This window comes from Takifugu rubripes, chromosome 9, assembly GCF_901000725.2.
Source record: "Takifugu rubripes chromosome 9, fTakRub1.2, whole genome shotgun sequence".
Taxonomy (NCBI): domain Eukaryota; kingdom Metazoa; phylum Chordata; class Actinopteri; order Tetraodontiformes; family Tetraodontidae; genus Takifugu; species Takifugu rubripes.
Window position 1 is genome coordinate 467,501 of NC_042293.1, and position 23,310 is coordinate 490,810.

Genomic DNA, 23,310 nt, shown 5'->3' on the forward strand with positions numbered 1-23,310 from the left:
TATTTAGACTCTTTTTCTGTCGTTCTCTCTCCTCTTGGGCGGAACTCTGGAGGATTGCTGGAACTTTGTCACGTTTGTGACAAACAGAAAAACAAGACTTTTCCTCTCAGCTTAGTAATGAATCTACCAACACTGGCTGATCATTGGATCCCAGTAACCAAACATTAAAAACTGAGGCTTCCACCACGCTGCTGCTCATAAGAGGAACAATTAGGAAGTGGTCCTACCTCTTCCATGGTGAGCTGTTTAAAAACAGGGTAATACTTGTGCAACCGGAGTCTGCGGAGCCAGTCCAGGATGCCGTTTTGTTCCGGAGTGCCGGGTTGACCTTGGCACAACGTCTGGGTTTGGGCCTGAGAGCGGTACTGGGAGTACGGCAGAGTCTGGGCTTGGCAAGCCGGTGGGAAAAGGGACGGGAGCTGCTGTCCACTGGGCTGGTGGAGGTGGTGCTGGGGGGGAGGGTATGAGGGAGGGGGCATCTGGGACGATGGTTCACCACTGGCAGCGATGGAACACTGGGTGGGTAAGGCCAAAACAGCGGGGGAGGGAGGGAGGATAACTGGGAAGAGTACTTGTGAGGAGGAATGGACGCTGGAAGAGGGGGAGGGAGGGAAGAAAGGCGAGGGGAAGGATGCTGGAGGACGGGGCTGTGGGTGCTGATGACAGGCTGAACGCTGGCCACCCTGTAAATGGCCCTGGAAAGAAAGAAACACAAGCGTTAGGGGGGGACCACCAGGTAAACGTGATAAAGACTAAGATAAATTTACCTTGTGGGTCCTCTATACTGGACCATGCAGCCGAGACCTGAAAAAACAAACAGGAACGTTGCTAATGGTTGCTAACGGTTGCTAAGCGGCGGTGCTCCGGGGTCAAACGTGCAGGTGCTGTGGCCCTCAGTGGTTCAATGGAAAAGGATTTTTAAAAGGATTTCATTGCAATTAAAGAAAGAGAGGCGAAAGTGGCCGCAGTCACTAAGGTTACTTTCGTAGAATAACAAAGGTTAGCGCTAATGTAGCACTTGCTAGCTAACCCCAACTTGAACCCCAGGTGGGCGGTAATAGTAAGTCATTACCGCTGATTAAAGAGGTCATTTAGGGTGATCAGACGCCTCCTATTTTCCCAAACATGTCATCATTTTGACCCCTAAAATTGCGTCCGGCTGGAATTTCAAAATACGGCCTCTTTGGTCGGCAAAGACCAGGGAGGCTACAGACCAACAGGCTGCACATCTGGCTCCTTAAGAGAGGTTCTCCAACTCAAAAGTTCTCCTTCTACACCGAGGGAGAGAGTCTGGAGGAGTCCTGTTGAGTTTGCTGCTGCTGAATTTAACAATTCAACCCCAGACAAGCAACAGTGGCAAGGAAAAACTCCCCTTTAACAGGAAGAAACCTTGAGCAGGACCAGGCTCATATCATGGATGAAGGTCAGGACTGTGCTGTGGACCGAGGAGAAGAGTCTCTTGATTCCCTGAAGGGGATTCTGAAGAACACAAGCTGCTACTCCTTCATTTTCTTGCTTTTCTTTTATATTTTCTTCTTATTTTTACCATTACGGCGCAGAGATGTATCGTTCTCTTTGATCTAAGAGCCTTTTGAGGCTGTGCTGGTTCTGCTGTTCAGGGCCAGTCGAGCTCGTTATGCATTCACACTCGTTATACAACCTGAAAATAATTCCGAAGCTCTCTCTCTCTCTCTCTCTCTCTCACACACACACACACACACACACACAGAACAGGAAGACATGAACACAAGTAAACACCAGCATAGGTTTGCACATCACTAAAGTCTCTAAATACTCAAACACACACCGCAGGTATCTCTATCGATGTGAGGACGCTCGATGAAACCCTGCCTTTTTCACCACGTTTCCTTCACTGTCCCGTCACAAGTAAATCCCCAACTTCCCTGAATTCCACCCTCATGCCTTAGACACAGATTAAATGGCTCTCTGAACCGGCCAACATGCAGAAATGTCCTCACAGTGGGGGAAAAACCAACGTGTGATGGTACACGCTCCCATACAAACCTTCCAACTTGAGTTCAGGCTTCCTAACACAAACAGGCATTATGCTACAGAAGACTAGCTTCCAACCCTCGAAAAGTAAAACATGATCATCATTCTGCAGTCCAACGCTCCACCTTAACATCTGGAAATATATGAACGCAAACTAGAGCCCCCACGAGCGCCATAACCTAAAAAACACAAGATAAAAATAAAAGAGATACAAGATCAAATAAAGACTCACTGGAATTGGAGTTGAGGACGCAGGCTGGGGTTCCCAGAGCGGTGGTGGGGGGGGAGGGTAATGTTGCTGGGTGGCTGTGTGACGGAGGCCTGGTGGAGGTAAAGAAGAGCTGGACGCTGGCGTGTTGGAGAACATGACCCGGCAGGGCTGTGAGGCACCTGGGGGGCACAAAGGCAGGAAGACGAGGTTGTGTGTGTTAAAGGGGGCAAACGCACGGAGGAAGGTCAGAGAACAACCACATTTAGACGCTGCACGTATGATATTAAAAGCTGAGGAAGCTAATATCTAATCTAGCTAAAATTTGGAATTTTAACCTTCATGTGTTAAAAATGGAAGAATGAGGACATTTAGCCGGCGAGACATATAAGGAAGAGACTGTGCAGCTAGCAAAGATGTGAGCGGAGCAGGGTTCACTCGCGCCGACATCTGCTCTGCAAATGTGTGAAATATTTAGTACAGGAAGCCCAGAAAAAACATCTAAATTCATAAATTCAACCTCAGCACCGACTGAAAAGAAGAACAAAACATAAGAACAAATTCTAAGGTGGGAATGTGGGTCGAACCTGGGATCCAGCTCTGCAGAATGAGGCAGGAAGTGGTCCAGTCCTTCATCAGGAAATGCTTTTGACAGCTTTGAAAAGTAAAAAAAACAGAGTCCATAAGACACCGGTGACATTAAACACACTATAAAGTCCACTACAAACACACTGCACCGCCTCCAGAGCCTCCACAAGGTGCCCGAGGGGTCACGGGAGGTCGCCCAACCAGTCATGTGTTTTGTTGATCTGGCAAAGGCATCCAGCCGTGTCCCTTGTGGTATCCTGTGGGGGCGCTCTGGGTCCGGGGCCCTCTAATAAGGGCTGTTCGGGCTCTGTGTTCGGGCCTCCCAGCCTGGCGGTGGCGCCACAAATAAGTGTGTCCAGCACAGCGGCCGAAATCTGGCCCCGAATCTCTTCTGAGATGATCGACAACAGAAGCGTGTCGCATCGCTACGCAAAAATAATAAAAATCAGGGGCCGGGAAGGAGCTCCGGGCCGCTGCTCCTTCACATGGAGAGGAGTCAGCTGAGGTGGTGTTTCGGGTGCCCTCTGGAGGCCTCCGTAGGGAGGTGTCCCACCAGGAGGAGGCCCGGAGGAAGACCCAGGACATGCTGGGGAGACCGTGTCTCTCGGAGTCCTCCCGGAGGAGCTGGAGGAGGTTTCTGGGTTGAGGGAAGTCTGCGCTTAGGCTGCTGCCTCCGCGACACGGCCTCGGATAAAAGGATTAAGATGAGACGAGACGAGGCCCAGACCTGTGATAAGAGATCCACCACTTCCTGCTGGGTCCTGATAACAGATGACACAAACCCGTCTGACCAGCGGGCCTGGGATGGAGAAGAAGGATGGACGTAAGTAGGACAGAAGAGGAGGAGAGGATCTAGTTTCTGTGTCTGCACGCGTCTGCTGGACCTACCTCAAACAAATACTCTTTGACGTCTTCAGATTTTTGGGTTCGTCCCCGCAGCAACACCCTGTCAACGACCACTGGAGGGAGCAGAGAGCTTTGTTTCAAGACAAGTCCCACAAGCGTGCCGCTGTGTGTGTGTGTGTGTGTGTGTGTGTGTGTGTGTGTGTGTGTGTGTGTGTGTGTGTGTGACCCTTTCCAGGGGTCAGGAGAACAGGTTAGGACTCATTCACTGTCCCTACTTGTCCAACCCTGATGGACAGAAGTATTCTAGACTGTGGTACACCAAAACCTCATAGCTGGTGTTTCCCCCTGGCTGAGACAACTTCAGTGAGCTGGTGCTTGTGACCTTTCCCGACCTCTGACCTCCGTCTGAGGACAGTCGGAGTCTCAGAGTGCAGGATTCTATCAGCTGTGAGATGTTTGAGGCGGCTGTTGCGAGTCCTCAGCCAGCATCTGAGAGATGCTGTAGATCTGGGCTTTCCCTTCGGTCCTCGGTGGATTTCCTGGCACCGTTTTGGGTCGTTGCCGTGCGGCAGGGTCCGGTTCTGGTTTCAGGGGTTCCTGGAGCGTGATGGTGGGCCGGTCAGGTCCATCATGAGACGTCCACCTTCATGCTTCACAGCCTGTGAGCTTCTTCTCCTGGAACGCTGCCTAGCCTCACCTCCGATCTGCCTGTTACACTGTCATTATTGATGCCACCTGCTGTATTCCACACATCTATTCCGATGTGGAATTCCGTGTTTTCCGGGATCAAAGGCGATGGGATCAAAGCACCCGAAGACGATTCCACGTGTGCTGTTGAGCTGAGGACGACAGGGGAGCTGGTGGAAATACTGAACAGCACTGTTATGTGCTATGAGCAGGCGCTCCTCAGATTGTTGAGTGTAGTGTTTCAGACGGAGGCAGGGGGCCAGGGAAACAACGGGGGTGGGGGTGGTGGTGGTGGTGGTGGTGGTGGTGGTGGTGAGGGGGGGGGGGGGGCAATCCACTAAAACACATACTACAGCGCTGCTGCTGTCTGACTGATTAGGAATGACGTCACAGGTAAACAGGCTGTGTTTCACTCTGGTTGGGAGCAAAGTTAAATTAACTAAGTCTCCAGACGGTTTCATGCTGCAGCCCCCCCCCCCCCCACACACACACACACATACTGCAGCCCCCCCCCCCCCCACACACACACACACACAGACGTAAGCCTTAAGCCAGCATTCCTTTAACTTTTAAATTCCAGATGTGCAAGCGTGCCACATCTTGTTCCGTGGGGGTGAAGACAGCCTGACACACAGACCGAAGAGCTTATATAAGATCGATATAAGTGAAGAGCACAAGCGCGTTTCCATGGCGACCCCGTAAACACAGCAGCGGTGAGTGATTCACCTTTTCCCGCCTTCCCCTGGTGGCTCTTGCTTGGTGCTGCCACGTCCTGGACTTGGCTGGGAGGTGAAGGCAGGTGAGAAGGTGAGGGCGGATGGGGGCGGGGGTCAGGCTGAGGCGCCCTCAGCTCCGGCCTCTCCTCGTGGTCTGGTCCCACTTTGACCCCGGAGCCCGGTGCTGGGACCTCCCTGGGCCGCCTCTGTAAAGGCAGACATGGGAAATGATGTCAGGAGCTTGCAACAGGTCCAGTTGCCTTCAGCTGCAGAATGAGGAAGTTGGTTTGAACGCCAGTTCTGAGTCACCAGTTCTGATGAATTGAACTGGGGGGGGGGGGGGGGGGGGGGGGCTGCAGCTTGGGAAATGTGGAGCGGGCGGGGCCCAGCGTGATGCAACCCGCTGGCAAGGCCGCGGCCCAAAGACCCGTCTCAGCTGTCTCTCATGGCAGAGACGCAGTTAAAGAGGAAAACAACTATCAACCAGCACCTCGTGTTCACAATAAGCTACACAACGGATCCGGATCTCCATGGCAACAGTTATGACAGCAAATAAAACAGAAGCTTTTTCTTTAATTCGAAGGATCAGAGGGGTTTAAATTCAACAATATCCTCGAACCCGTCTCGACTGCTGGGTGCTGAAGGTCTGAATAAGCTCTAAATGCGACACAGGCCACATTCCTCATCAAACAAGATTAAACATAATAAAACGCAGCCATGGAAGCAGCTCTGTCCCAATTGGTCGATAAACTTGACAATAAAATCAAAACATCTGCTCCTTCGTGGTTGCGGGTCCCATAACGGCCCCTCTGACGTGGCGTCAGGTGCTCATTGAGAAGTCTTCAAGTTTCATTAAAAATATTAAAAGAAGGGTTTTTTATTCTTTGCAAGTGGTCGTGGCTAAAAAAAATGATGCAGATTTTTTGGAATCAAAGGGAGGAAAGTAGGAAAATTTGAGCTTTTATAAGGAAATGTTTGGCGTCTGATCGAAGGAGCCAAGAAGAAGCCCTGAGAGCTGTGATGCTTTTATCTTGAAAGGGCTTTATCGTAACGTAAACAGGCACCTGCTACCTTCATGGCACCAGATCGGATTTTCTCTAAAGTCTCCCGAGCGTTAAAAATGGCTGCGATTGTTATTTCGGCGCCCTGATTCATGCCCGAACAAGCGACTGAATAGTTTTGATTGGGGTCTAATAGGTTGCGTGACTGAGCGCTCAGCTAAAGCTACACGTTTTCAGCCTCATGGTCGCTGGATATGTTGGTTCCTTCACTTCAAGAGGGTCTCTGGGGGCTTTCCAGGGCCCCCGTGGTGGCCCCTGGTACCTGCTGAGTTCCTCACTGGGGTGTCCATCAACATGTGGGTGTTTCCACACACACTGGTGCAGAAAGCTTGATGCGTTGCTCTACTTTTCAGCGTTTTTCTGCTTGTTTTCACTGGTTTGAACGCGGCGCCACTGGCCGAGCGTCACGTTTCCGTGACGACCGCCAGCGCGAGGCTGCTGCTATCACGTATGTGATTCCTGCAGCCTCCCAACCCCTCCCGAGCACGGAGGGAAGGAAAGCTGGGTAGAGAGAGGCAGTGAGAACATTTATAACTTCCTGGGGATTCACTGGAGACGCACATATGCATGCAGGCGCACACACTCACACACCACATAGGGTTGATTTCACCGTAGAGAAATGTGCTGACCTGCAGTAAGCAGCAGCCAAGGGCAACAAAATACTAAACACAAATGCTCCTCTCTGAGCCGGGTACTTTCCCTTCACTGCTCACACGTGTTTAAACAGGGCGCCTTCCTGCCTGCTCCTCTGTGTGCATCTGCGTGAATAAACACACGTCTAATAGCTCAACTTACTACTACTTTCCTGACCAGATTCTCTCTGCTCCACCTTTTATCAAAGTCCTGACACTCAACAATGGTTGCGCAACCCCCCCCCCCCCCCCACGCCTTTCGTAAGTGGATAAATTCATCCCAAACATCAGATCTGGTGTTTATCGTCCCACAGCTTTCTGTCCAACCTACATACAACCCAAGAGTAAAATAATACTCCCAAAAATAACCAACGACAGCAGCGGAAGTTGCGTAAAACACATCATCATAGTCGTGAAAACGAAAGAGCTTTCGCTACAGCGTTCAGGTCTCAGCATGGGGTCACGTCCCCAAAGCCAAAACTCTGCGTGAGCGTCAACAGGCGGAGCAGCTGAGGGCGCGGGCGCTGACCTGTTCGACCCCAGCTACCAATGCAACGCCAGAAGCGACCCTCGTTGATGAGATTTATGTTTCTGAAACGAAAAAGTCCACCTGAAAATCATCACCTTTGAGGTTTTTCTCATTTATTGAGGTGCAGCTGTTGTAGAACCCCCAAAGAATCTTACTAACAAAGCAAACGCAGGTGACACTACAGATAAAGGGGATCTCAGATGGATCAGCCGTGTATCTAACGTGTAACAATCAGGAACGCACTATCGCAGCGGTGGCACGCGCGTCAAGGCTGGACCAGCTCCCTACCGTGTGCCAGCAGGTGCAGCGGGCGTGGAAGGGCGGGCGGCCGGGCGGGGGCAGGCCGGCGGCGTGAGGCTCGGACGGCGAGCAGGCGGCGGGTGAGGGACCGTAGCAGAAAACCGCCCGATCCACGCCGCCGTCCGCCACTTCAGACCCTCCTTTGTTCACCTGCAACACACACAACTGCGTTCACGAGGGTCCACGTTGACGTGCCGATGATTCGCTGCTATTTGTGAGCGATCGGTCTCATCCTGGTGCTAACCAGCGATGGGATGTAAGGACATGGATACAGCGTACCCCACATCTGCAGGCGGAGCTTAATACTTTATGCTTTCTTCAGTTTATAGGGTAGATTTGAGTAGCCTTGCCATCATTGACACGTGTTTTACATTACTGATGCTATAATATATAACGGCTGATGTTAGAGACTAGTTCTGCTTTAATGATAAACAATAATGTGTCGTTAGAATACATTAAAAGAAGAGCTGCAGCAGCAGACATCCCTCAAATGGATCCTTCAGGAGAGGAATTCTGTTGCTCTGCACCTACAGCACATCCCCATCACCTGGAAGATGTCGTGGATCTGGTCGAGCTGCTGCCTCAGAACCTGTTTCTGATGGAAGGTGAAGGCCGGGTGATGAGAAGCCATGGTGAACAGCAGGAGGAACTGCTCCTCCGTCCCGACGTCGTTCAGCGAAAGGCCGTAGTTGTTGATCACCGTGTCAATGTGGGTCAGGGTCCGGTACAGGACCCCCGCCGCCTCCCTGTTGTCCGAAGCAAGAAGCGCGACGGACACCAGCAGTTTGCTGCGGACCACCTCGTCCGTGATATTGGCGAGGCCCGACAGGTCTGTGGGGTTGTTGGCTTTGATCTCCGCATCCCGGAGGGAGTGGTAGTCCTTACGGGCCAGGTCTTCCAAACAGGAGCCGAGGAAGCGGAGTTCGATGGGGACGCAGAGGTCCAGGAGGCCACACAAGAACTCTGCTCGCTTGGCTGAAGCGAGGGCGGAGAACCAGCGGTAGATCCCCTCCCTCTGCACACAGCTCCAGGTCTCCACCATTCTCGCAATAAAGTCCAACAGACTCGAATCGAACTACGAGATTTCCCGACCAAACTTCAGTTCACAACAAAGTCTTCGGACGCGCGTAATTGCGCAAACGCGCGTAAACCGCTGCACTGTCAGCAGTTGCTCAGAGTTCATCCGTCAACCGTGACACACTCGGTGACTACAGCTGTCTGGCTTCACCTCACCTCATCGCATTGGCTTGTTTTCTGTCAGCGGAGCTCCTCAACCGCGCAGAGACTTTTCGCTCGAAGCCGCCCCGCTGCCCTGTCCTGCGCGGCGCAGCGCAATCGTCCCGCAGAGTCGTTTCTCCAACATCATGCCTCCCCCCCCACACCCCCTCAACTTGTGAAAAGTTTAGGGACACTTCTCCAGCCGCACTGCAGACTGCGGCCCCGGTTTCACTTCAAAAGTTAAACACGTGGAAAGGAACTTTTGCTGCTGCTGTTGGAAAAGCATTGGCCTTCGGTGTCGGGCCTACCTCGTCCAAGTCCACCGCGGAAAGAAGCCGTCACGACTGAGTTTGTGCGACATCACTGAATGAATTCCGTCTCACCGTCACCCCTCATTACCGCATGCGTCTGCGCGGCGGATCGGCTGCGTTGCGCGTCCGTTCTGTGCTCCACCGTCCGCCAAAACAGCTGAAAACGAAGTCTCGCGGTAGTGAAAGAATTCATCGCGCGATATTATCACATTGGAACGTTTAAAAAGAAAAAACTTTTTTTTTCCTATCCAGAGGGGGGTAGAAAAATGCACTTTTGTGCTCAGATTTCTGTGCCTCTACTTTGGGTAATTCCATAATTTCTACTCAAATATCGAATCGACAGATTATTTTTTCTTAATTGGGATTGTTTTTATTCCTTTGTTGTTTTCATGAAAATAAATTTTGAAAGTGCGGGTCCATTTGAAACAGGTAACTGATCCGTTGTAATCGTTGGAGTTTTTATTTTGGAAATCTACCGGATGTTTTATTTTCTCTCTTCTAACGCGACTTCCTGTCCCGTACGCTCTGCACTATGTTAGCTTGCTGCGTTGTGCTCGGCTATCCGGTACAAAAAAAAGAAGTCATGCGTATTTCTGCGGTGGGCTTCGGCTCACAAAAGAGTCGTATCGGGGTAAACACTCAAATTAATCGGAATGAAAACGTTTCAGCTCCGCTGTCGCAAAAATATGGGAAGAAAGAACCCCAACTGGTTTTATCGTCAGCCAAGTGTAGCAGCGAGACCAACCCACCACACATAATCCCCTCACCTGATTGGCTGTTAGACCTGTCTGTTTCCGGGTTCTCTCTTTTGATTGGCTAAAATCTGTGTCACCGCTTCGTTGGTCCACATCGTTTTGCCATGCGCTCATACATATCCCGGCTTAGTTATGGGGGCATCAAAACGCCACGTATGTCACGGAGATTATCGATGTGTTCGCAAGGCAAAAAAGTATTTTAGTTGCTGCAATAGTGATTATTTCAGTCTTTGAGAGGCAGAGTTCGAGGTAGTCTGTTGATGTGTCAGTAACAAATGTACATTATTAACTATGGCGGAATTAACAGTACACTACTTTAATAAACAAATTGTGATTCTATACTCTCAGCTTTTTGCTACAAATAATGTGCACATACAAATGCACATAAAATGTGTTGTGTAAAATAATAGATTCAAAGTATTCGAGTCGAACTAACCTGTAGTTAACGTCTGTGACCAGTAGGGGGCACCTCTGGACTAGACTCTGCCTCTTGATTTACATAATGACCATTTTCCTCCCTTCAAAACAAAAACTGTCGCATTTTATCTCCGTATTAGCGACACATTCACACCAGACTGTCACAACATACATGAGAAAATACACACAACACAACTAAAGTGACATAAGAGCCAAGAGTTGTTTAATTTCAAACCCTTTTGTCATTTTTCTCCATACAACTCAAAAATGAACAGAGCAATTATTATAAACAGAAAGAAAGAAAGAAAGAAAGAAAGAAAGAAAGAAAGAAAGAAAGAAAGAAAGAAAGAAAGAAAGAAAGAAGAAAGAAAGAAAGAAAGAAAGAAAGAAAGAAAGAAAGAAAGAAAGAAAAGCATGCTGTTGCATACTAAAGAGTAGCAGAGCGTTGCAGAGCATCATCACCAGGCTTATGGCACACAAAAGAGCTTCCGACTGGGAATGAAAACATGTCGCTGTGTGAACACGTAGAAAGATGTGGAAACACCAGCTCTGGGGCTAAGAATGCGTATCAGTTTGTAATCATGGAAATACTGTCAGAGAGAAAGGACAGCCGACCTCCCTGCCCTCTGGACGTTGTTGCCGACGGCGACGTGTTCTTCCATCCCATCCCTGTACGTGGACAGAGGATGAGGCGCACCTGCATGCATGTGGACAGGAAAGCTGTGAGAGGCGCCGCCATGGCTGCGATTTAGGAGCTGAGGAATGTTGAGGTTGCTTGGAGCATCATCGAAGCCACTGAAAATTCAAGCAACATTCAAAATATAATCTAGACGCTGTTGCTGAGCCTCGCTAACACCCTCACCACACCTGGCCCACCACACCTGGCCCACCACACCTGGCCCACCACACCTGCCTCACCACACCTGGCCCACCACACCTGGCCCACCACACCTGGCTCACCACACTGGCCCACCACACCTGGCCTCACCACACCTGGCCCACCACACCTGCCTCACCACACCTGGCCCACCACACCTGGCCCACCACACCTGCCCACCACACCTGGCCTCACCACACCTGGCCCACCACACCTGGCCCACCACACCTGGCCCACCACACCTGCCTCACCACACTGGCCCACCACACCTGGCCCACCACACCTGGCCCACCACACCTGGCTCCACCACACCTGGCCCACCACACCTGGCCCACCACACCTGGCCCACCACACCTGGCTCACCACACTGGCCCACCACACCTGGCCCACCACACCTGGCCCACCACACCTGGCTCACCACACTGACCCACCACACCTGCCTCACCACACCTGCCTCACCACACCTGCCTCACCACACCTGGCTCACCACACCTGGCCCACCACACCTGGAAGGTTTTCATGCATCGTTGGACTTCAGAGTGAGCTGTAAAAACAAGGCAATTCGATTTTCTCCTCTTACGCTCATATGAGGGTTGCCGGGACGCAGATTAGTGATGCTGCACAAACAGACTTTGCTGTATCGAGCGCAGCGACAACAGGTCGTTGTACATTTCATCAGCACCTCCCCCGCACCTGTGTAGGTAGGGGGGGGGGGTGTCAGCAGTCAGCTGACAGGGCAGATGTGGGTGAGCAGAGGATTCCTGAGAGGCCGTGTTAAGTTTGTGAGCGCCGCTAAAAGCCGTCGAGCTACACGGAGAGGCGGTGATGCGTTCAGGGTGACACGGTGAAAGTAATGAGTGCGTGTTTTTGTGGACACAGAAGGGGGGGGGGGGGGGGGGGTGCTGCTGGGAATTCTAGAAGGGGGCACAAAAGCCCTTTACTCTTAGATTTGAGTTCTTTGCTTTCTTCACACAGACCGACGTCATTTTTGGTCTTTCCTTTTTTGCACAGACGGAAGAATTGGAAGAGCATCCTTGTTCGCACAGTCCCCCATCAACGCAACCTGGAACCATCCATAACAACACCTGGGCAGGTGGAGGGGCCAGAGGGCGACGGTCACGCGTTAGTGATTCCACCCATAGAAAATAAAGAAGATACTGATCGACGTGGATACACAAACTAAAATGATAATAAATCAATTGTAAGATACAAATCTGTTAAAAACCAGGATTTGTAGATGGAAAGTTCGCTTTGTCAGTCCTCTCCTGACAGCAGATGAAGACGTCCAGCTGGCTCACATGACCCGGGCCGTCCTGTGGTCCACACACCTGAGCCAGACTGAGCCGGTCCAGGACCTGGTCTTTGGTCCTCTCCTCGCAGCGTGTTGGGGTCCCCCTGCAGGCGGGGGTGGGGGAGGAAGGAGCAGCAGACTCCTGGTGAACACTCAGAAGGATTCATATCTGGAGGCGGGCTGATCCTGGCAGCTGGCCTCAAATAAAAAAGTGGACGAACAAAATAGCCACTCCAATGTTGAGCAGAATCACCATGACAACCAGGATCGTGCTGTAGACCTACGCAGGGAAGAGAGGGGCAATGTCAATAATAATCACACACACACACACCCACACACACACACACACACACACACACACACACACACACACACCAACCTGCACCTAATCCCCCCCTTACAGAATTAGTGGCTCATCTTTGGACATGACTACATAATAATTCATTTCATTAAGAGCCTCATTTCTGTAATGATGATGTTAAATAATCGAAGTAAATGATCTCCATGAGTGTGAATATCTTCAATCTTAACTTTAAGCAGCCTGATATTTGCACCAGTTTGTTGAACCACCAGAAACATGTTGATGAGAGTTTGGTGGGAATTCCTTTTAATGTTGCGAAATATTAAGTGATTTTCTGCTCGCTTGTGAGTTGGAATCACAGGTGACCTGGAAGACCTGGAAGACCTGGAAGACCTGGACAAGAGCGAATAACAGAACAAACACCCTGAAAATGAACAATAGAAAATGATGATGATGGTGGTGATGATGGTGATGTTGATGGTGATGATGATGATGATGATGATGATGGTGATGGTGATGATAGTGATGGTGATGATGGTGATGATGATGATGGTGATGATGATGGTGATGGTGATGGTAATGATGATGATGATGATGATGGTAATGATGATGATGATGATGATGATGGTGATGATGGTGATGATGATGATGGTAATGATGATGATGATGATGGTGATGATGGTGATGATGATGGTGATGATGATGGTGATGATGATGATGGTGATGGTGATGATGGTGATGATGATGTGATGATGATGATGTTGATGGTGATGGTGATGATGATGATGGTGATGGTGATGATGGTGATGATGATGATGGTGATGATGGTGATGATGGTGATGATGATGATGATGATGATGGTGATGATGGTGATGATGGTGATGATGATGGTGATGATGATGATGATGCTGATGATGATCATGGAGATGATGGTGATGCTGATGATGATGCTGATGATGATGATGGTGATGATGGTGATGATGGTGATGATGATGATGATGATGCTGATGATGATCATGGAGATGATGATGATGCTGATGATGATCACCATGATCACGATGATCATGATGATCACCACTGATGAGCCCGCCCTCCCCTGCGCCCATGCTGTGGCTGCTTCAGGTAAAGATCCCGCCCTTCTTCCCTCACCTGTCTGCTGTCCGTCCTTAAATATGGACCAACATGTGGTCAGTAAATCAGCTCTGGCCTTGCCACCTCACCGCTCATATGACTGTAGTATTCACGTCCTGATGGGAAAAATAGTCCCCAGGGGTCGGCGTCCTGACCGGAGACTCTATGGAGAAGTGTAATGAAGAGTTCTGGACAGCAGGCATCATTCATTACTCCTCTTCCTCCGCAGGACCTGGATTCTTTTTTGCTGAGAAGAAGGATGGTTCCCTTCCTCCATGTATTGATCACTGGGGCTTAATTACATCACTCTCAAGGATCAATACCCTCTGCCTTTTTTCCTGTTCCCTCTCTGACCATACCTGTCATGTACACCAGGTACTCCAGGACCTCCTGGAGGATCAGTTCTATGGTTTCCTTTCTAGGGCTTGAACTGGACCAACAGAAGGTTAACTCATCATCAAGAACTGCTCCTTTGTCTGTGTAGAAGCGCAGAACATCAAACTCCAAGCCTAACCTGTCCTGGATGAGATCCGCCATCTCCATAACCTCCCACCAGCTTCAGCTCCTCAGCTTCTTCAGAGCTTCAGTGCAATCATTTCAGGACAGAAGGAGCCTCTTCAGTTGGGCTGAAACATCTTCAGCCCAGTTTCCAACACTCCCATCGATGCTTCTAACTCCGTTTCTGCTCTTGCTGTTTCCAAGTGACTTCGAGCTTCTCTCGTCATCCTTTCTGCTTCAAAATGACCAGCAGGTGGTGACGCTTAAGATGCTAAAACTATTGTGTTGACGCTCCAAAGGCCACCTTAGAAACGCGGGGTGTCAAGACCACTTTAGCTGAGATGCATTCATTTATTAAGATGGATGTCAAATGTTATGTTATATCCTATCAGCATGCAGAGGCTGAGCCTTTTACTTTAGCTCTTACAGACATTTTGTCTGTGCCTTTAGAAATTTTGCGCCCCGTCTGTGTATTTATCAGCTTTTTATCGTGCAGAAATCTCACTTGTTTCTCTATCTGCATATATACACAACCTCCAACCCCCAACACACACACACACACACACCACCACAGACACCCACTGATTGGTCACCACTGAAGCAAGCCATAAGTTGTTACCTAGCAACACAGCACAATTTAACCAATAGGAGGCCTTCAGTGAGGAAGAGGCTCATTTGTAGGTCTGTTACTAAGGTGCAGAGAGGCCCGTCGTGGTTCTCTTTCCTCCTGGATCTTGTGTGTGTGTGTGTGTGTGTGTGTGTGTGTGTGTGTGTGTGTGTGTGTGTGTGTGTGAGACAAAGTCTACAGACACACACGCACTGACACAGACATACACGTATATACATACTGTACACATGATAATCACCAGAAACCTCCTATTCAGCCAAGTATTGACAGAAAGGCCATTTTGTCCCTCTAACCTCAACAACCATTAGAGATAAAAGTTGTAGTTTGTAGAAACTCATGTGACATTTTTCTGGCTCAGTTACTTTGTTGCTGTAAAGTGACTCTTGAACAGTATGTAAAGAAATAACAGTTACAAAGTGGCGGCATCTCTGCCCAAATTATTCCTCTTATTGTTGTTAAAGAAAGAATAGCATGATAATAATAATAATGATAATGCTATGCTTGCTAGCCGTGTTCCTCGCTGCCATGGCTGACGCGTCCACACATGATGTGTCCTGAAAACCGAATTTTAAGATTAGTTTGAGACTTACGGAGTTGCCTTTGGTCTGTGTGAGGCCGCGGTCCAGCTGCTCCAGGGTCATGGGGGAAGACTGTAGGGGGGGGGGCAGCGTGAGGTCTCGACGTACAGCCCGCGGCTCCATCTTTTCACTCGTTCTTTCTCTACCAGCCTCTTTCTCCTCCCTTACGTCCCTCCCGTCCCGGTTCTTAAGGCGCTGCCTTTGCCCCGTGCTGGAGCCCCCCTCTCTGTGACCGTGTCCGCGCCTCTTGTCCCCCGGCCCGTGGGCCTTGTGTGTAGAAGAGTCTCTGGGCTGCAAAGGTTTCATCTCCATCCCATAGTTGCTGATTTTCTCCTCGTCCTGCTCCAGCAGCTGCCCGCTCCGTCCCTGCAGGCTTTGCTGCCCAGACGTCCAGGAGGCAGATGAGGAAGACTGCACCCACCTGTTGGCTTTGGTCTGTCTGTGATTAGATGACCCGTGTTCTCTGGACTTGTGATTGGAGGGGCTGTGTTTGTGTCCATTGGCCCTATTGGTTTTGCGTCCACTCACAACTCCTTTGGACAGCAGCCCCTTCTTCTTGTCCTCACTCAGGTTGCTGGACTTGAATTGCTCCCCTTTGCCTCCTCCTTCCACGCTCCCTTCTTCCACCAGCAGCTGAATCTCCCCACCTTTCTCACCCAGTTGCCCTGCATATTTGCCCCTGTCCCCGTGGTCCACGGCGCTCTGACGGTGGAAGCGCGCAGTCTTGCGGTGCTGGGACGGCCGAGCGGGGGGAGGCGGGGTGTGGGGAGGCGAGGAAGATGGAGGGCTGAGATCTGGGGTTGCGGCATCATTTGAAAGGTCGTCGGAGGCGGCGCTCTTTCCGTAGAGGTCGGGGCTGTCAGCGGTGCCAGCACTGCTGGACAGCCCTTCCACCTCCACCTCACTGGACACCTGACGTTTGGGACGCTGCACCTCAATGCCTGAAAAAGACCAACAACAGTCAGCAGAGCTTGGAACGACACCATCAAAAAAGCTCACGCCTCTGTTCCATGTACCATGTATATGTTGGTAAAACCACCAGGGGTGGAGACGAGCTCTAAATAAGCTATATGTTGACTCCAGATGATGAGAGTTGATGTTTTAGGGCCAGGTACGGAGCTCTCCTATACGTGTATCTATGTGTTTGCTTTCTCACCGTTTCCTGGGTGCTGGAATGAAGGGGAGAACTGCTTGGCGGTGCGCCTGGCCACGCGACTCTCCTCCTGGGCTTTCTGAGCTGCGGCTGTCGCTGCCTCCGCTTTTCCCTGTGCATGTGAAGTTCTGGGGCCAGAGTGGAAAATAAAGGAATAAGGAATTGAGACGTAATCCTCAATAAGAGCCAGGAAGTGCTAACGGAATTTTGATAAAAAAGGCGTCAGGATGTGGGGGGTCAATGACCTGTTTGCTATGACCTCAGCACAACGGTGCAGAGGTTTATGGGCTGTTGCGGGGCTTCGCAGGGTCATACCTGGATGAGGCGATCTCCACCTTCTTACGCGCCACGTCTGCCGCCTTCTGCGCTCCGTCCACGGCTCTGTCCACCTTCTCTCGGATCTTGCTGGCCCGCAGAGGAATCAGGTTCTTCCGTTTGCCGCTGACCAGAATGTTCTGTTTGTACTTTCCTTCCTCTTTGGTGCCGTCCGGAAACGCCGTGCAGCCGTAACCGTGGCGCTTGTTGCCAAGCCACTCCCCTTCGTACTGCAGCCCGTCGGACCGCCGGCTCACTCCAAAGCCCGTCCTCTTATCGTTCTTCCACTCCCCGCAGTAGATCTCTGTTGCCGTGGCGTCCACAACATCATCAGCAGCAGCCAGATCTGCATCTGCATCACCAAGACTGGACAGAGGGAGGTTATACTGGTTAGAACTGGTTAGAACTGGTTAGAACTGGTGAGAACTGGTGAGGTAGGTAGGTAGGTAGGTAGGTAGGTAGGTAGGTAGGTAGGTAGGTAGGTAGGCAGGCAGGCAGGAGGGTGGGTGAGTGGGTGGGTGGGTAGGTAGGTAGGTAGGCAGGCAGGAAGGTAGGTAGGTAGGTAGGTAGGTAGGCAGGAAGGTAGGTAGGTAGGTAGGCAGGAAGGTAGGTAGGTAGGTAGGTAGGTAGGTAGGTAGGTAGGTAGGTAGGTAGGCAGGCAGGAGGGTGGGTGAGTGGGTGGGTGGGTAGGTAGGTAGGTAGGCAGGAAGGTAGGTAGGTAGGTAGGTAGGTAGGTTCTGCCCCAGTTTATTGTACACATGTTGCGTTCATTTCCTGTATTACACCTAAAAGGGGACGAGGGGCCGTTGACCCAAACAATACCCCTGCTTGATTAAGAGTCTTTGAACTGGGTTAACCGGTTAACTCAGGACTAAAATTCAGTTGGTTGCTCTGTGAGGCCTCAAAGACCCAATCTAAGATGGCTTCCTCATCGTGCTCTTTCTGTTTTGGGGGGCCATTTTCTGCCTGCTAGGACTTAGACCCTGGCAGGATCGGGGCCCTGGTGGACCGGATCTGGCTGTAGGTTTTCAGCGCGATTACACACGTTAACACTTCAAATGTCTTTGTTTTAGGAATCCCGGGGCCGGGCCCTCGTCCATTCCCACCACACATCTCCCGGTTCTGACCTGATGGTAGAGTTGATGTCAGACGCAGCAGAGGACACGGTGCTCATCCCAGCCTCGCTCCTGAATGAGCTCTGTTTGGACCTCTGGGAGGCCAGAGAGCTCCTGGACTCCGACTTCCTCAGCTTAAGCCCGGACAGAATGGACCTCCGGAAGAGCCCCCCTTTCCTTTTCCCCTTCAGCAGCTCACTTTCACTGAGGGCCGTCAGCACGAATCCTCCCCGGGAGACGGCGGGGCTGCTGCCGCTGCTGCCCGTGCTGCACATGGACACGCTGGTGGTCAGCGTGGCCGAGACGGGGGGAGCACCAGGAACCGCCGCCCCGGTCCGGTCCAGCAGAGCTGTGCCGTTGCTGTGTTCCGAACCGGAGCGGAGAGAGTTTATGGAGGTCCGAAGTGGCGAGCGGATGACGGCCGCCATGCCGTACGGGACGCTCTGGCGAATTCCGTAGCCGTGCCGCATCCCACCGACCCACTGGCCCTGAAACGTCCCTGGAGGAGAAGCAACAATGTCAAAAGCGTCTCAGGAAAAATGAACCCTGACGTGGGAGGAGGACGCTCCTCCCGTTGTCTTCGCGCTTTATCGTCATTTTCTAATAATCGAATCCATTCAGACGTCTCCTCACCTCCTCATATCGCACATGCTGCTGAAAGTAGGACATTTTAGCGTGTGTGTGTGTGTGTGTGTTCCAAGTAGAACACAAGTGAACCATCCTGCCTGCCTGGCCCGCTGATGTAACAGCACTGATTCATTCTGAAGTTCATGTAAAAGCTCTGAAGCAACTGCGCGGCCATATAAGGACGAGTCAGAATCTGAAGCGGAAGCAGGCGTGCAAGCACACACACACACACACACACACACACGCCATTATTGTACTTTCAAAAACATCATCAAATCATATCTAACTCCTTCATCAGTCTGTTGGCAGAACCAGTCACATCGTCCTCACTATGCTGGTAGAATGAGTATTTTGGCACACACACACACACACACACACGCACAAACACACACACACACACAGCCATGTGAGCCTGTGCACTCATGTCAACACACACACTGATCCCATGGGAGACAGATGCCATTGTTCTCCGTCTCCTTTGAAGAGGGCAGGTGTGTTTTCCTGTCTCCTGAGGGAAACCCTTCCAGTGGCCTCTGAGGCCTGATCACTGTCCGTGGTGCTGAAGACGGCAGCCAGAGGAGGCGGCCCGGCCGGGTCACATGTTGCACAGCACCGGTCGACCCGCTCCACCTGCAACAGCCTCACTTCTGTGAGCCACAGGCGTCGGAAGGGCAAAGGTCGGCTCTAGAGTACTGGGGAAGGCAGCAGAGTGAGGCTGTCATTACCGTGTGGACTACAAGCTCCATCAGGTGCTGCCTGGTCTGAGATCTGGGTCATAAAACCAGCCGTCTCAGGACCTGTATGTACCCCCCCTGCTACGTCAGCAGGAGGCACAACTCCCAGTCAACATGCCGTCGTCAATAGCGATGGTTGCCATGGTTCTGGGGTTGTCTGCGGGGAATTTGCCATCCGCGTAGCTATTATTAGCCACATACGCATTAGCTGCATATGACAAACCATTTTAAAATAAACTAGCAACTCAAAACATGGCTAAACCTTTACCCAAAGTAGTGATTTCAACCATTTCAGTGTCATTACTGTGAAAATGATTAATTATCTTTGTTTGTCTGTCTAAAAGGACTTTGAACTTCTGGCTGAGCTAACTGAACATTATATAACCGGAAGCTGAGGCAGGATCGCATTAGCCGAGTCTTGTCTTCGTGTTTTCATGTGTTTTACACCCATATTCACCACTGCTGGACACCGTCCCTGCTTTAACACCCTCCCTCCTCCATCCTCAGCCACTTTACTCCTCAGCTAAACAATGACTGAAGCTGTTTTGTTCCTTTTCCTACATCCTTCCTTTGGTTCTCGCCCTGTGTGGTTGCTAATCAGTTCTCATCCCAGTAAACACTGTTATCCAGGAAGGCTGAGCCGGCCAATCAGAGCCTCCCAGAGCCCACATGACGGCCAATGGCAGCGAGGAGAGCCCGGTCCCTCTTGACACGCTGACCTGCTGCATGTCAGCGAGGGTTGCTATGGAAACCCTACTGCACAGAGCGGCTCAGTGGAGATGCAGTGGATTGAGGGAGTAAAGAGGTGAGGAAGGAGAGACGATTGTTGGCAAACAGGAGAGAAAGACGGTGGCATAAACAGAACGTTCCAGCAGCCCGTCGACGTTAAACCCGACATGAACGTTCTCGCGCTCAATTTGAGTCGCCTGCACTATTTTCGCACACCTTCGCACACAATCGATTAGTAAAATCAATGACTCTTGATAATGTCCGACGTCACGTTTGTATTCAGGGTTTTTGACCTCACGCAGCAGAAAAAATAGACTTTTGTATTCGCGTGGGTTTTAAAGGGGGACAGGAGGGGACTCGTTGGACATCAGAGAGAGCTTTATGATCACATGACAGATCTCACACACCTTTGGAGTAAATGTTTCAGCCTAGGTTAGGGTTCGGGTTGGCCCAGACTTCCTATAAAGGTCCAATAATGCTGCCTTAGGGCAGTAAATTCCATCTCATAATCCTTATTTTCTTTTCTGAAGACACTTTCTCTCATAGTCATTTGCGGCGTCCCACCTGGCATCACCCTAACATCATCCTTTCATCCTTTCATCCATTCATCCTACAGCCCGCTCCGATGCAACGATGATTTATAGGTTACGTTTGTTCTGAGGAGTTTAAAATCTGAAATCAAGCTAAAACAATTGGCTGTTCTGCTTCTACAGGTTCAGCAGCTTTCACTTTTTTCCAGAAACATTCCTCCTTTTATTCCCATTCACACACGCCGATACACCTTTGTGTACGCGGAGAAAACCTTGTGTGTGTGAGTGTGTGTGTGAGAGACACTGAAACGGTTGAGGTTACATAAGAAGCTTTGCTTTAAATGCTAATGTCAGCTCTGTTGCACATCATCTCACAGTACTAGATTCTGTGTGTGTGTGTGTGTGTGTGTGTGTGTGTGTGGCTATTTTTAAACCAATCCATATGGTGCATGTCTCATGTCTGGCCCGGTCCGAGGGATGCAAACGGGTATCGATTTGTTTGATTATTTCGAGGAAGTTTGAAGGTCCTAATGAAACAGAAACACTCAGAAATGTAACGACCAGAAGTGAAGCTAATTGATGCTAAAACCAGGAGCTAATTCAACCCTTCAAGTGTCAAACTTCATCCTGGTGTTTGAGGAACTGAAGGGATGAAGAAACTTTTGTTGGAGACCCCTCCTGAGGGCATCTTCTCCTCCTGGAACTCCTCGCCCACTCGGAGGCTCCAAAGTGCCCCTCGGCGTGAGTGTGGGAGGGACGGAGCGGCGCCTAACCTGGACATTTGTCTCCCACACCTGGGACGTGTCCAGCACCGCCTCTGACTGTCAACAGTGAGACCCAACTTACCCCCATCTGAGTAGGTCTCTGTCCCGTAGCCGTCCTGGAGTCCATTATTCCACGTTCCCTCGTACTTCCCGCTCATTCCCATGCTCTCTCGCACGCCGTAGCGTCCCTTAAAGCCATGCGTCCACTCGCCCTTGTACACCCAGCGACCTTTGTTCTCGACACCCGCGCCGTGTCTCTTGCCCTGGGCCCAGGTGCCCTGGTAGGTGTTCCCACTGGGCCAGGTGTAGACTCCCAGCACTTCGAAGCCATGGGCCCAGGATCCGCAATACTCGCCCTGGCCCTTGGGTCCCGTGCAAATCCCGTGGCCGTGCGCCTTGCCGTCTTCCCACCCTCCGCAATATGACCCCCCATCGTCAAAGTTGAACCTGCCGCCAGTGGACATGCATGAAACAGGTCTTGACAATTAGACTGAAGCGTCAGCAAAAAGGAAGGTAGAAAGGAAAGAAGGGTGCTGAAGGACGGCTGGAGGGGGCCACGAGCAGGTCAGCGAGCTGGGGGGGGGCTCATGGGTGGAGAGGGACGCAGGTTGTTTCAGGCAGGAGGGGGGGGGGGGGGGTGTTGTGGAACCATCCTCCCGGCAGGTCCCTGGAGACTAGCATGCCTCAGCACCACCGAAGCAGGTGCAGGTGAGACGGGAGCCAAGTGGAGCCTCCCTCGGCAGGAGTTTCTGAGGCATCGGCGAGCTTCACCTGCCCACACGGTTGACGTGCACGGTTCCTCCCACCGCTGCCCCACTTCCACCCGGCGGGTTCCTCCTCCACTTGTTCGGCCTTTCGCGCAAAAGAGGAAGTTTTTAAAGAGACGCCGGTAATCCGCGGTCGACTCCACGCGTGCCGGCCGCGTCAGCGCCGAGCCTTGTTGCATGTACGTGCACGGAGAGGGAGAGGCAGAAAGTGGGGGCACGTAAAACGCTTTGTTGCCTTCCCTCCTTCCCTGATAGCAGCGCTGCCACACACACACACACACACACACCCGCTCAGATGCTAAAGTGCGCACACAGATGCAGGAATGGAAATAAACTAGTGATCTGATTAATTTCTACTGCCCACTTGCCCCTCTCCCCCTCTCCGCCAGCCTGTCTGGAGCGCTTTAATCCACTGCGTCCATAAGTGGTTTATCCTCCGTGTGGGGTTTCTTCAGGTTGCATCTATGTCATCCTCCTCCCGTTTGCCGCTGCATCCTTGTCAGCCCGTCCTCCTCGTCTCCATGTTTCCCGCGGAGCCTGATGATGCCTTCCTTCCTTCCTTCCTTCCTTCCTTTTCTCCCAGTCTCTTCTCCTCCTCCTCTTATGGTGGGAGCTCAAATCTCTCCCTCTCAGTAAATCTCCTCATTAGAGAGGACCGTTCCAATGCGGCCATCCAGCCCCCCCCCCCCACCCCCCCATGCGGTTCAGTAGCACGCTCCAACTCTTAAAGAGACAGGCGCGCTCATCGCCCAGGCTTCCTACATCCTGACCGCTTCAGACCTCCGTCCGTGTCTGTTGTTGCACATGTTGGCGGGTTCTGACACTCTCAAAGGCCTGTTTGGGGGTTGAGACCTGGTTTTAAGGTTGCGGTAGGTCAGGGGTCAAGGGTCAAACAGTTCTAAATGCCTGTTAAACCTGAACGGATTTTGTGGTGGAGTGTTTTCGATGTGCATCGTACAACAACGCCTGTGTGCGTGCGCCCTCCTGCCGT

At 51.3% G+C, this 23,310-nt stretch overlaps 2 protein-coding genes across 2 annotated transcripts in view; both read right to left on the reverse strand.

Annotated features, from left to right (window-relative positions):
• zcchc14 (zinc finger, CCHC domain containing 14) overlaps positions 1-11,258 on the reverse strand; it is a 17,885-nt gene extending 6,627 nt beyond the window's left edge. The window contains 10 exon segments of the mRNA XM_029842043.1: positions 228-446; positions 449-695; positions 768-804; positions 2,246-2,403; positions 2,809-2,876; positions 3,309-3,608; positions 3,698-3,768; positions 5,069-5,264; positions 7,569-7,730; positions 8,128-11,258. Of these exon segments, the coding sequence (XP_029697903.1) occupies positions 228-446; positions 449-695; positions 768-804; positions 2,246-2,403; positions 2,809-2,876; positions 3,309-3,608; positions 3,698-3,768; positions 5,069-5,264; positions 7,569-7,730; positions 8,128-8,622 (1,953 nt within the window). The 5' untranslated portion in view covers positions 8,623-11,258.
• Positions 11,259-11,548: 290 nt separating this feature from the next.
• On the reverse strand, positions 11,549-22,999 carry jph3b (junctophilin 3b). Its single transcript, XM_003977751.3, has 6 exons — positions 21,635-22,999; positions 18,181-18,667; positions 17,054-17,419; positions 16,742-16,866; positions 15,598-16,526; positions 11,549-12,729 (listed from the first exon to the last, which is right to left on the reverse strand). The coding sequence occupies exons 1-6, from the start codon at positions 22,014-22,016 to the stop codon at positions 12,649-12,651; spliced, it is 2,370 nt and encodes a 789-aa protein (XP_003977800.1). The 5' UTR covers positions 22,017-22,999; the 3' UTR covers positions 11,549-12,648.
• Between the last annotated feature and the right edge of the window lie 311 nt (positions 23,000-23,310).

Bases quoted from the DNA above. Each gene is read 5' to 3' on its own strand.
- jph3b (XM_003977751.3), bottom strand. From the start codon at position 22,016: ATGTCCACTGGCGGCAGGTTCAACTTTGACGATGGGGGGTCATATTGC. The intron at 18,668-21,634 runs GTAAGTTGGGTC...CTTCTCCTCCAG, and splicing joins AGAGACCTACTCAGATGGGG to GGACGTTTCAGGGCCAGTGG. The intron at 12,730-15,597 runs GTAAGTCTCAAA...TTCCCTGCGTAG, and splicing joins CACAGACCAAAGGCAACTCC to GTCTACAGCACGATCCTGGT.